Here is a 12,472-nt window from a genome sequence, read left to right on the forward strand (position 1 = left end):
ACTTGGCATGTTGTATTTCTAAACCAACAAACAAATAAGCTCTTTAACTTTAGTCTAGTGTGCCAGCCAGTCTTTGCATCCGTGGTCTACATTTGCACAGCACAATTGGTCTGGCTGTAACTGCATCCTTCCATACTACGCCTAGATTCCTGTAAATCTGGAGAGAATAGCAATGATGGACAAGGGTAAATGTGACTCTTAATCGAGAAAGCTTTTTCTGCAAGTGTGGGGGAGCTTGCTGGCTCGTCACAGTATGCTCTTGCCCTACTACCCTTTCCTTTTGCATTTCCATTACAGCTCGCTTATGTTGAGCATCAGCTGATTCCCACAACCTTAAACGGAAGCTCAATACTGCAAATGTTTGTGACTATTGCTGGTCTCCGAGATTTGTCTAGCAAGTCAGTTTCACTGTTGCTTGTTCCAAAGACAACAATATAAGAGTGTAGGTCATTTTTTAAAGGAAGTATAAATGTGTTCACCTAACAATCCATGGAAGAGTTGGTGTACATAGGTATTTGGGTTAGAAGTGCTTTTCTTCCCTCACAAGTCAAAGGCAATGACAAAATATCTACGGAGGTGGTAAAACACCCCCGGGAGGTATTCCAAAGCATCTACAATGCAAGCAGAATACAAGCTGCATTTGTCTACCTCCAAAAGCCCAATCAGAACTCTTCAGGGCAACACAGTCCTTACTTCTGCACCCTTAAGCTAAGACTCAACGTTTCTTAGCTTGCCACTACTTCCTGTGACCCTTCTGAGTAGGAGTCAATGGCTACTTTACCTTTCACAGAAGCACCACCACCATGGTAAGACATCTCATCGTTAACATTTTTGATTGCATCTTACAATGCTGATCATTAAATTAATTTCTGAGCAGGCTGTCAACTACCCTAGGGGCAGTTGTAGACCATGCACGAGTTTTAAGGTGATTATTATTAACCTGTGATGTGCATTATTGTCAATAGCAGGGCAGTTATTATAAACTATGCGTATAATTTGTGCACTTCTCCCAGTCTGGGAAGTCTACAATTCAATAACAAAGGAAATTAAACCTTTTATATTGAATCCCAGTTCCGTCACCACTCTCCAGTAAAATGATAGGATAAATTCTCACAGACAACTCTAGTCCCAAGCAACAGGATAGGCTGCAGTGTTAGTGCGGTTGTTAGCCTCTGATGGATGGATGTACTACATTCTTAAAGACGTCACTAATATCCAGTAAAGGTATAGGTATCTTTTTCAATGATATTGCTGGTCCCTATAGAACGGATAGGCTCCATTCTCAATGATGTCACCATATCCAGTAAAAGGATAGGTATCTTTTTCAATGATGTTGCTGGTCCCTAGAGAATGGATGGGCTCCATTTTCAATGATGTCACTCATATCCAGTAAAAGGATAGGTATCTATCTCAATGAGGTTGCCGGTCTTTATGGAATGGAGAGCCATCTTGCCTACCCCTGGTCTGTTAAAATGATACTTTGCAGTCCCAAGTAGGTCATTGGTATCTAACAAAGGGATAGATTTATTTCAATGATGTTGCTGGCCCCTAAGGAAGGATAAACTGCATTCTCTGCGATGTCACTAGTATCAAGTACAACGATAGGCTGTATTATTAACAAGGTCACTAGTATTTGGTAAAAGGATAGGTCTCTCTGTCAGTGAAGTTGCTGGTCCTTAGAGAAAGGATAGGCTACATTCTCCATGATGTCACAAGATGGCTGCCCCCAATATGCACGAGAAATCGAAAGGTTTTAAACCAACATATAAAGTGCTAACCAGACAAAATGTTATATAAAGTACAAAACATACTACAGTAGTGTAGTCAACATAAGAGCGTTCAGTACTTAAACTAAAACGTGTTAAAATTATTCAGCAGTGAAAAGGTGTGAAAACTGAACAGCTATAAAACACTCCTGAACTCTGCGCGTCACACTAAGCAGACAATGGATGAGAACACTTAATGCGCAACACAGGGCCCTGCAGTAATTAGTGGTTCGGTACAAGCGTCTTGCTCTTTGTGAATGTTACATATGTCTGATAATTGTCTGGAAGACCCATGAGCTCCCAGCAGTGCTCCTGTGAACAGATTGAATACATAAGGTGCAAACTGATTTATAAAACCCGGAGAAAATGAAGCATAATCACATCTGAAACAGGTTACAAAATGCTTCTTCCAGATGGTGCTTTGGGCCGCGCGGTAATTTCGCTAATGGCGTGTAATGTGGAACACTACATCAAGCAGACCTCTCACAGCTTCTCTCCAAAGATGTCGTAATATTCTTGCTGCTCCAATTCTCGGTTGTATTTCTCAATCTCCTTATTTACCTCATTCACATAATCATATATAAACAGGTCCATCACTGAAAAGAACCACATTAAGGAAAAAAAAAAAATACGTGCAGTAACACAACATCAATCAATATTTTCACATCAAAGACAGGGGTATAAAACCAGAGTAGGTGGAAAGTAGATATAATTTATGTTCAGGCTTAGATATGCAAAGAGGCATTGTCACATGGTCTCTGCTTATGCAGGGGACCAATGTTAAACCACAGGCAGACTCTTTCTGAACGTCGGATCCTAACGCTAGCCATACAGTCCTGCACTCTCCACTGCTAACTTGGATACGGTGGAGAACTAATGGAAAGCAAACACAGCGCCAGAGACAACCGCTCCTCCAAAGGATTTAGTATGGGTGCATGACAACGCTGGTTACTGGCACATAGGAACTGTCTTGTCAAAACTTCCACTGGCATCATCCTGGTTCTTGGTCCTAAGGCTTTTTATCTAAGGACTTTTAGTGAGAACCATTTTAACTGTTTGCCTGTACTTGAATAAAACTCATCTGCACTAGGGAAGGCGCCCCTCTCTTTTGTGCTTTCTTCCAAGGTGGGGAACTAGTTTGATCCCATTGTTATCCTTCTACGTGAGCGTTGCCGCTGCTTGCACTTGTCACACATTATCTATATAGTGTATATTTAGGGCCCTCATCTAGTAACAATTATTTTCCCCTAGGTGATCATTTTTTTTTTCTCTTTATTTTTTAAGCCCGTGGACGTGCGTCTAAACAAACTTCCCCCTGTGAACAAAAAAAGTGAACCGTGAAATCACAGCACACAAAAACGTGCACAAGGGTGCAAGGTCCTTCAATAAAGAAGGGACCCATTTCCCGACCCCCCGGGGCGCAAGGCCCCTGACAGGGGTTGAGATACTTTGGTCCACCAACCCGAAGGCCGTAGTACGTGGCAAGTGGGCTCCTCCCAGCCTCAGGAATAGGCCCGAAGGAACCTGCACCTTCAGCAATCTGTGGGTAAAATTTCAATCAAAAAGTCAATCGTGCATCGTGCATAGAGTGCAATAAATAATACTAAAGTGCCAGTGCACCACGCTGACAGGCCTTAGGGGCCGGAGTGCAAAAATATTGCCCCGGACTAGCCATAAGGCCTGTCCAAGAGGCGATGTGCAGAAAATGCAAGGTGGTGTGTGACCAAGTGCACAGTGAGTCAATGTGGGTCCCACACCCAAGTGTCTCCATGCGCACCCCTGGGACGCCACCCCCAGGGGGCACAACACCACGGGCTTCTGCCGCCCCCGAACCCTCGAGCCAGACCAAGCTTCGCATCTGTTCAGCCAGAAAGCCATGTACTGAGCGGTTCCCCTCTCACAGGAAGCCGCCCCACACGCTCTTTCACTCCAGCGAGTACTAAGTAACCATCCCCCGCAAGGACGGTTCTTTTCCCCACCGAAAACTGATAAGAACAGATACTACACTTGATCTTAGCCAAACGTCCGAGAAGCGATCCTAGGTGATCATTTGAACTTCCCCGTGTCTTGAGCTGCTCACTCTTTTAGGCCCTGTGTTGACTGGCTTAGGGCTTGTGCCGATGGCATCAGTTCAACAGTCTGAGATGCTTCTGAGATCATTCTGAATTTTATTGACAAATGCATTTTGCCTCCTTTAAGTGGGTTTTAGGTTCCCAGACTTGTAAGGAAATGCATAACTGGTCTAATGTGAACAAAAGTCCACCAACACAGACCCTTAGCATGTTATTGCCCAGGAACTATCTTAGCTCCCATTTTCACCCCCTGCCACCTGTCTAGAAACAGGTATGTTGCAATCGCAGTGCAATAAGCAACATACAAGCTCAAGGTCAGAGGCAAAGCCTTGAGTACTCATGAAATCTGAACAGCTGGTAGCTGTTAAAAACACAAGACCAGAGGGTCAGGCATCCGAAGGTGACCAAAGTGACTGTAGGCTAGCAGCAGGAATGGATCAAAGTTCCAGGTGGCTCTTTGTAGCCGGAGCAGCAGCGGGAGATTCCTTGATGTTGTGCATTAGTAAAGAGATTGCAGAGTGTGCTTGCGTAACACCCTACCCAAGGGAATGCATTCAGCACTCTGTACCACAGTATTGGTTCAATCCCTTACACAGCCAAACTAGAGGGATGTGGAATGAATGGTGCCCAGCTACCAAATTAAACTGAGGGAGCTTCCAACTTGTCTACTCACTAAGTTAGTGTTAAGAAGTAGGGCAAGCACAGAGGCAATGCCAGCAGCTCTAGACCTGGATCTGCAGCTAACAAATAAAACTAGCCTGGAAAGTGCCCATATGGAGCCCAGTGCCCAATGGTCAATATCTAGTGTAGTGGGATCCAGATGAAGTACAGTCCAAAAACAAGGCTGAGGACATACCGACCCAGGAAGCTGCGGTTTGATATGACTAAATACCAGCACCTGCGTAGAGAAGAGTCTTGACTGGACTGAAAAAATGGTGGCTAGAAAAATCACAGGCTAACTTTTTAAAACACTTTTGCTCGTGTTCTCTCAGGACACTAACAAAAACCCCCCCCAAAAAAACTGAGGCATGATGGTAGTAGATGGGTTATACCCTGGGCAGGCCTACAGCTTTTCTGTTTGCCCAATCCTCCTGTAGGAGGCAGTATAACCCGAAGGATTAAAGGAGAACTATGGGGTTAGGGCTTTTACCCATTGTTCTCCTTAGGGTAACGGGAGGACACAAACTAGCGTCCTCCCGTCACCCTAAGCTCAGTAGCTCGCGGTATACTGAGATGCCGCAGTATACCGCGAGATACAGCTCGCGGTAAACTGAGCCGCCGCAGCTGAAGAGGATCCCGATAATTATGTCTGGATCCGCCCAGCTGCGTGAGTGACAGCTGGCTCTGCCTATCTAGAGGCAGAGCCAGCTGTACCCTCCCCCCGTCCGCTCCGCCAGTCAGCGCTGGAGGATCGGAGCGGGGAGGGGGGAATCCAGCCCCCTCCCCTGTCACGGCAGAGAGCCGTGACAGGATCGAGAAGAGAGCGAACGCAGGTATGTGTTCGCTCACTTCCCGATCTACTGAGCCGACCTGTGACAGTCTCATTGTCACAGGTCGGCTAGAACTATGAGGTGAGTGAAAAGCACTCACCTCATAGTTCTCCTTTAAGACTTCTCATGTCCCTTTAAGTGACATGAATGAAACTAGTATTTTTTGACAGGCAGTCATGCAATGGCACCTGATTTATAGCTGAATCACAAATAGGTGCATATCTCACTCATAATAGTATAGAAAACTGCTCAAAATCCAATACCATACCATTAAACAGCAAATGCATGTAGACATCACATATTTGTGACACTCTCCTGCACTTAAAAAAGATCACATTCATTGTTAGGGGAGTGTATTGATGCCTTCATTGGATGCCATCTTGCAGAGGGAGGACTGCAGTTTGGAAATGTGCTACCTGCATGTTTTAATCTGCATATGGCGAATGTCCAGGGTCCAACCCCTGTCGGTGCCAGAGAGTCTCACAGGTCTACAATAATCAGACAAGACTGGGTCTTCACCTCAGTGAATGGAAAGGATACATGGGTGATAATCAGTTTTTTCTCCAAGAAAGTTGACAAACTGAGTTCCGTTGTAGAAATATCCCTCTGGAAGAGGATCCAAGTGACGCTTTGCCTGCAGGAAAGAAAGACGTCCGACCATTAGAAATCCTACTAGCGGCGTTCTGATAAAACATGGCTCTTGTGAATTTACAGCAATAATATTCTTGATCAATAGTATATGGTTGCTTTAAAAACTGAAGACGCAAATCAGGTCAGGTACAAACAGTACAGTACACGTGGATATAGTATTAAATATTGAGAATGACAACTTTCAAGGCATCTAAAAATATGTACAAATATGATTTATTCCATCAATATATTCTAAACATTGTTTTATAAAAACCAACATATATAGAAAAGTTTAACATTAACGACATATTATAAATAATTCCATTTACATACTCAACATCGTTAGCACTATACAGCTTCTATATACTGTAACAGTACAAACTCTTTAGTATATGCTTGCAGTCAACAGTGGAATCTGTGTTTCCTATTGACGCGTTTCGTAGAACTAAATGTACTTCCTCAGAATATATGAAAAGATCTATTCTCAGGGAGTAGATTTAGTTCTACGAAACACAACTTTATTAAGTGCAGAGTGAAGGAGGCATCACTGCTGGCATTATTCAGGTTTCTTGTGTGTGCAAGCTCCTATTATCAGCCCGTCTGCCTCATCATCGGGTAAATGATAGGCCATTTAGTGAGCCTCAAGTGAATGATAGCAGGGAAATACTACAGAGTGCCATTTGAATCTCTGAGTATGCCTGATGTCACATCCAAGATGGCGGCGCCCAGCAGAATACTACAGACCTGTTCAACGTAGTAAGATCATCAATAATTACAGGGAGATTAAACAATGGAAAACAATGTCATTTTGACACATAGTCATATGGGAAGAATGTTGCTGATGGGGACAGGATCTCTAAGCGCTTGACACTTCATATAAATAATATAAGGATCACCTCACTGTACATCAGCTAGGTGAAGAGCAGAAACAGCAGGATCCATTGGCTGATAACTGAAGGGGTAAAGTAATTTCTCTCATTGTCGGTAAGATGTGCTATGTCTAGATGACCTCATATGTAAAATAAGACAAAACCTATTTCCTGTCTGTCATTTCTAGCTAAGAGCCAAAACAGACACCCCAACAGTCTAATGACACAGAGACATTCCAAATAAGACACAATGACAACTTGATACTACACAGCTGACATGGATTTATTATCCTCACTTACATGAATACTCCGGATTTCCTGAACGGTTAAGGATCTTCTTGTTCTTAAGGCTTTCTTCACAGGTTTCTGTAATAAAAAAAGAACAGTTTTGTTTTTACAAATCAAACAGAAGTGTGAATTTATGGCAAGCTGAGTGCAGCTTTATTACACCTTGTAAGAGGTCCACCGGAACATTTTCCAGCAATGTTTTCCCAAGCACTCACTGAACGGCACTAAGAAAGCTTTACTGACTCTACTGACTCCTCTAACCAATGAACATGTACTATGCAGTGGCAGAACTATCGCCATAGTGACCCAGGCATCCGCTATGGGGCCCGGTCAGGACGAGGAACAAAGGGGTCCCCATGATGCCGTGCGGGCCGCCTTGGTCGCTATGGCATCGCAGGCTGCTGGCTGTCACTGGCAGCTGTGAGGAGGAACATGCCACTTTTCAGTTCACTGACAACCTATCAGTGAACAGTGCAGCGGCACGTTCCTCCTCACAGCCGCTGCCGAGTCAGCGACAGCCAGCAGCTGCGGTGGAGGAGGCGAGGCCTGGCGTCGGCAGCAGAGGAGGCGGGACCTGGGGGCAGTGGAGGAGGAGCCGGGCTCAAATGCTTGTGATTCTTATAAAAATGCCCGTGACCATGGAGGAGGGGGGCCCGGCGGGGGAGGAAGCAGACAGCGGATCGGGGGTGACAGGTAAGAGGTGTGCAGGGGTTTGACCAGTCCACCTGATACCCTGCCATAGAGAGAGTCTATGGTGGCCTCTGCAGGGTCACTCTCAGGTGGGCTGTGTGGGATCTCCGGTGGGCTTTGCAAAGGGCATAACTAGAAATCACAGGGCCCCATACAAAACTTTGCTATGGGGCCCTGTGATTTCTAGTTACGCCCCTAGTACCATGTGCATCTGCTCTTCCTAGAGAGAAGGAAGAAGAGTATCCTGGTGATAGCCCTATGTCTTACAGGGTCATCAGAACAGGAATGGAGAGAAAATCTTGCCAATGTGACAAGGACAACAACAACAATCTTGCCAATGTGGACAACAACAACAATACAAACACAACCAGGTAACTTGCAAACTTTCCATACTCAATCCAAAACAAAAACAAGTACAAGTCTTGGCAGAGGTTGAGATTTCACAATGGACATGAACTCAAGAAGTGTAATGCCATGTTATAGGGACCATTACAAAATGCTAATTGTGTAAGCAGTACCCTGAAACATTTACCTTTTGTCATGAATTCCACCTGAAAAATAGCAGTGCACTTCCTGTGTGAACTCGTGCTCAGTAGCATCTTAGCTGTATATCTGCAGTGTGAAATCTCTAAGACGCTGCTACCTCTGGCTCATAGTCCCACTGGCTCTAAGTTCCTCTGGTATGACAAGAAGCTACTTGCTTCCTCTCACGCCAGTTCTGTGCATCTCACCTGTTTGGCGCACTCTCGCAGCCAGTCCTTTAAGTCCTCCTCTTTCAGTGAGCAGCCAGTGAAGACGAGGACACAATGCTGATGTATGCTGCTGTCTCGTGCATCGTGTCTTGGGTCCGGTGGAGGGGCCGGTCCTTCCTCCACTGGGAGAAGTCTCAGCGAGTTGGTCAGTGTGTGATGACAAACTTCCATCATCTGCTCAGAATCTGGAACGGGATACAAGGTCATAGCTAAGGTGTGTGGCCTCTAAACTCAAGCAGAATCCAAAATCTGTGCTAGGAACCTCATTAGCCCATTACATGTAATGATTTAAACAATATAGATTATAACCTCTACAGTCAAGAACAACATTGTAAGCTGAAGTGCCTTAAATTAGCTATGATAAGGAAATCATTACTGGAAGAAATTGATATTTCAATAATATCTGTTGATTTTCTGTGATGCGATTGGACTAATCTTTTACAAATTAGGGAGCCACAAATGCTGTGTAGAGCTTTCCATAGAAGTCAAGGGCTATATGTGGCTGTACAGGCCAGTCTTCCGCCAACGAACGCATGTATACGAGCGCACAACCACAAACAAAGAAGTCTCCATTTGGGGTTGTGTGCCCATAGGCATGTGGCTATTTACACAAGTCTGACGTAAGCCCGTATACAGCCAATGATTTCTATGGGAGGCTGCACACAGCACCTGTGGCTCCCTGGCAGGGGAAATATGCCAGAATATACATTGCACGGGTTCTGCCGCCAGTGTGCATGAGCCTTTACCATACATTCTCCAGGTTGAGGAATAATCCAGACAACTTATGTAAGAGGTAAGCTAATAGTCTAATTTCATGGCACTTGCCCGTTAACCTTTATCCTGTCCTGCAAAATGTAATTGCATCACACAACGTCACAGCAAAAAAAAAAAGAAGAGGTCTAAACACAGGCAACCCTCTTGCCATTTCAATCCTTCTAAGCTCAGTTTTATTCAGCAATTCCATTCTACTATCAATACTTTTTAATTGCCTTTTTACAGCAAAAACTGCGGAAGGCAAAGTAAACACTAATTTATAGGATGTCATTAGACTGTAAAGGGTCTCTCTGTTTATCATCTGCTTCCCAGTGATTGCCATGTAAATAGGGGTAAACATAGGACACGTGGAAAGAAACCAATGCTTCCGGTAATGACAAACAAGGAAATAAAAAGAGACCTTCATTGTGCTGCACATTCCATGCTGCTTTTAGAAAGAAGAAACACAAGGATTAAACACTCAATATAATACAACAATTAAATACTCAAGATCGTCATATATAAACTAGAGACAGGTACAACCTAATCAAGACCAATAAACAAACATGTTTCACATTATTCATACTGAACACATTAAACTCCTACATACTACCAACATAGCACACCAGCTGCTGTCATCTTACCTGAAAACTTGACTCTTCCAACTATATGGTAAATGTTACCAAGGAAGGGGAAAGGTTTAATGGATGACTTTATGGCTGCAAAGAAAGAAGGAGGAGGATGTAAAGAATGTGTCAAATAATGTAGTTAGAAAAACAAAACAGAACTGTGGCCACTTACAAAGAGTAAATGAGCTTTAAAACAAGCCCTCACTGACCTCTGCAGCTAAAACCACTGTGAAATAATTCATCCTCAAAGTTTACAAACGTATAGGCCCGTTCACAATACTGTGCTGCAATGGCACCCAATACACCTTCCCAGTGCAACATAGTGATGCACTAACGTGTTGTGGTGCACTGCTGAAGCTGGAGCATGGCCCAAATGAGTGGGCAGCCTTCACACACTGCATATTAACGCGCCACAGTAGACCTGGCTGGTGCGAATGGGCCCTACATTTTCCGTTTTATTTCTGTAGTTCAGCTTATTTCGCTTACCCCCAGCAGTGATTTAATGTAAACACAAAGCAGAAGTAGAGGTGGTATGGGAGTGTGGATTGACCTAACATGCTCAGTGTCTGCAGCTTCAGGGGTTGGTGAGGGCATGTATTAAAGTTAATTTACAGTCTGGTTACATATATGGAAAAATCAGAATTTACATAGCCCGGTCACAGTTCTACTTTAGGGAAACAATGTCCCCTTGCCCATTCAGGGCAATGTGACATGGTGCCTGTAAAGCATGCCAGTGCTCCCTTGCAGCTGGCACCAAAAGTGCTGGCTGGTATTTTACACTATGGGGAGTGCTGATGTTACTCCCTCTGTCATGTGAAAGCGCTCAGGCCAAGTGATTGGTTGCCAGACCAGACCGTGGTCTCGTGGGAGAAGTCAATTGCTTCCCCATACCAAACACCACTTGGTATTTTAACTAGTTGAAGCAGTGAAAGGAGCCGCAGGGAGAGCTGGCAAGGCAAGAATTAGTGGGATGTGGGTAGAACCCTTTACACAGACACTGTCCCTTTTAACCTGAACAGGCAAGCTGATCGTGCCTCTTTAAGCAGGCAACCAATCAGATACCTGCATGCATTTCTTATGGGAAGTTAGAAAAAGAAAACAAAATTCTGATTGCTATAAAATTCCAAAGCTTTAGTCTCCAGGACTCCACTCAAAGGCACAAAGAATTAAAATGTTCTAAGCACAGAGCCAATAAAACAGTGGTGGTCACTTCCTACAACAAGGATTTTCTCCATTTTCCTATTTTTACCCCGGAACCACCAGGACGATCGTCTAACCAGCATCTGCCAGAAATGTTCTTCAGGTTCCAGTCACTCTATATCTATCACTGTATATTCATGCAGAGGCATTTCCACTTGGTACAGCAGCCCGATTTTCTATACGATGGGTGAATCTGGGGGCCCACCTTTACATCTTGTCATGAACCGAGCCTTTTCCAATGGTCGGCTGAACCACACGCTGATACGATCCATCTTCGGAGACAAAGGTCCTGCTACAAACCTCCCCTCATACCTAAATAGGAAAACAAGTTTTTATTACTGGTGTTAAACATGTATATAAAAACGCTAGTGATGAACTTTTCTTATTGGCTACCTTTTTATACCACCGAAAGGGTTTGCTACACCTGTGCAAAGAATACCTGTTGCTCCCGCCAGAACCTGCTGAGCGCACAACTTCCTGTGCTCTCTGCCCGATATCAGTTCTCTCTCTTGACCATAGGAAACCTCCTCCATACGTTATGGAAATGGGGAGGATGGATAGTGTTCTGTAGTTCTAAAAGATATATCCGGTCCTAGAGTGAAAACGCTGCTCCTCTACAGATACAGTAAAGTGAATGCGGGTTGTCACTCTAGTACAGGAAGTGTGTTACTGGCAGGATCACCAGGGAAAAAATAAAGGGGAAGAGCCTGATCCTGTTCTTTGGTTTGGATACACTTTTAAGAGTCCATTCACACCAGAATCGGAGCCAAAAACGCAAGTCAACGGAGGTATGTTGACTTGAGTTGGCAAAGTCTGTCGACATCCGTTGCATTGTTACATTTTTTGTATTTTAGTGTGATTGTTACACTAAGCTATATAAGGTTCTGCATTCTGTTGACATGCGTTAGCAGTTCACGCCAGTAGTTGCGTCGCGCTGAAAAAAACAAAAAAGTAGAGCTTGCCCTACTTTTTTTTTCAGCAGTGGGCAGCGCAACGAACTGGTGTGAACTGTTCCCATTCAGACCCATTTTCAGATGCCCTTGCATTGTCATCCGTTTAATTGGACGCCAACGGGTCTGGGGTGAATGGGGCCATAATGAGACCAGTTGTGCTTCACTCAGATGTCTAACATTAAAGCGGTTCTCCTGGAAAAAGTTATAGCTGACAAACTTCCAACAAGCTGCAGTATTGAAATAACATCATTCATCTCTGCAGATGGCAGCTCCTCCTCCATCCCTAATACATTGCTTTTAGATGAACCACTTATGTACCAGCCTGTAGTACCCCTTCCTGTCACCTGTCAGCTCTGTGATAGTTTGACGATTACCTAGTC

The 12,472-nt window shown here is 44.3% G+C and overlaps 1 protein-coding gene across 1 annotated transcript in view; it reads right to left on the minus strand.

Moving 5' to 3' along the window:
- Positions 1-1,870: 1,870 nt before the first annotated feature.
- CUNH20orf194 (chromosome unknown C20orf194 homolog) overlaps positions 1,871-12,472 on the minus strand; it is a 75,095-nt gene continuing 64,493 nt past the window's right edge. The window contains exons 32-37 of the mRNA XM_018572203.1: positions 11,345-11,451; positions 9,955-10,029; positions 8,537-8,742; positions 7,128-7,193; positions 5,869-5,962; positions 1,871-2,362 (exon numbers count right to left, since the gene is read on the minus strand). Of these exons, the coding sequence (XP_018427705.1) occupies positions 2,250-2,362; positions 5,869-5,962; positions 7,128-7,193; positions 8,537-8,742; positions 9,955-10,029; positions 11,345-11,451 (661 nt within the window). The 3' untranslated portion in view covers positions 1,871-2,249. The remainder of the gene's footprint in view (positions 2,363-5,868; positions 5,963-7,127; positions 7,194-8,536; positions 8,743-9,954; positions 10,030-11,344; positions 11,452-12,472) is intronic.

This window comes from Nanorana parkeri, unplaced genomic scaffold, assembly GCF_000935625.1.
Source record: "Nanorana parkeri isolate BGI_ZX_2015 unplaced genomic scaffold, ASM93562v1 scaffold1968, whole genome shotgun sequence".
Classification (NCBI taxonomy): Eukaryota; Metazoa; Chordata; class Amphibia; order Anura; family Dicroglossidae; genus Nanorana; species Nanorana parkeri.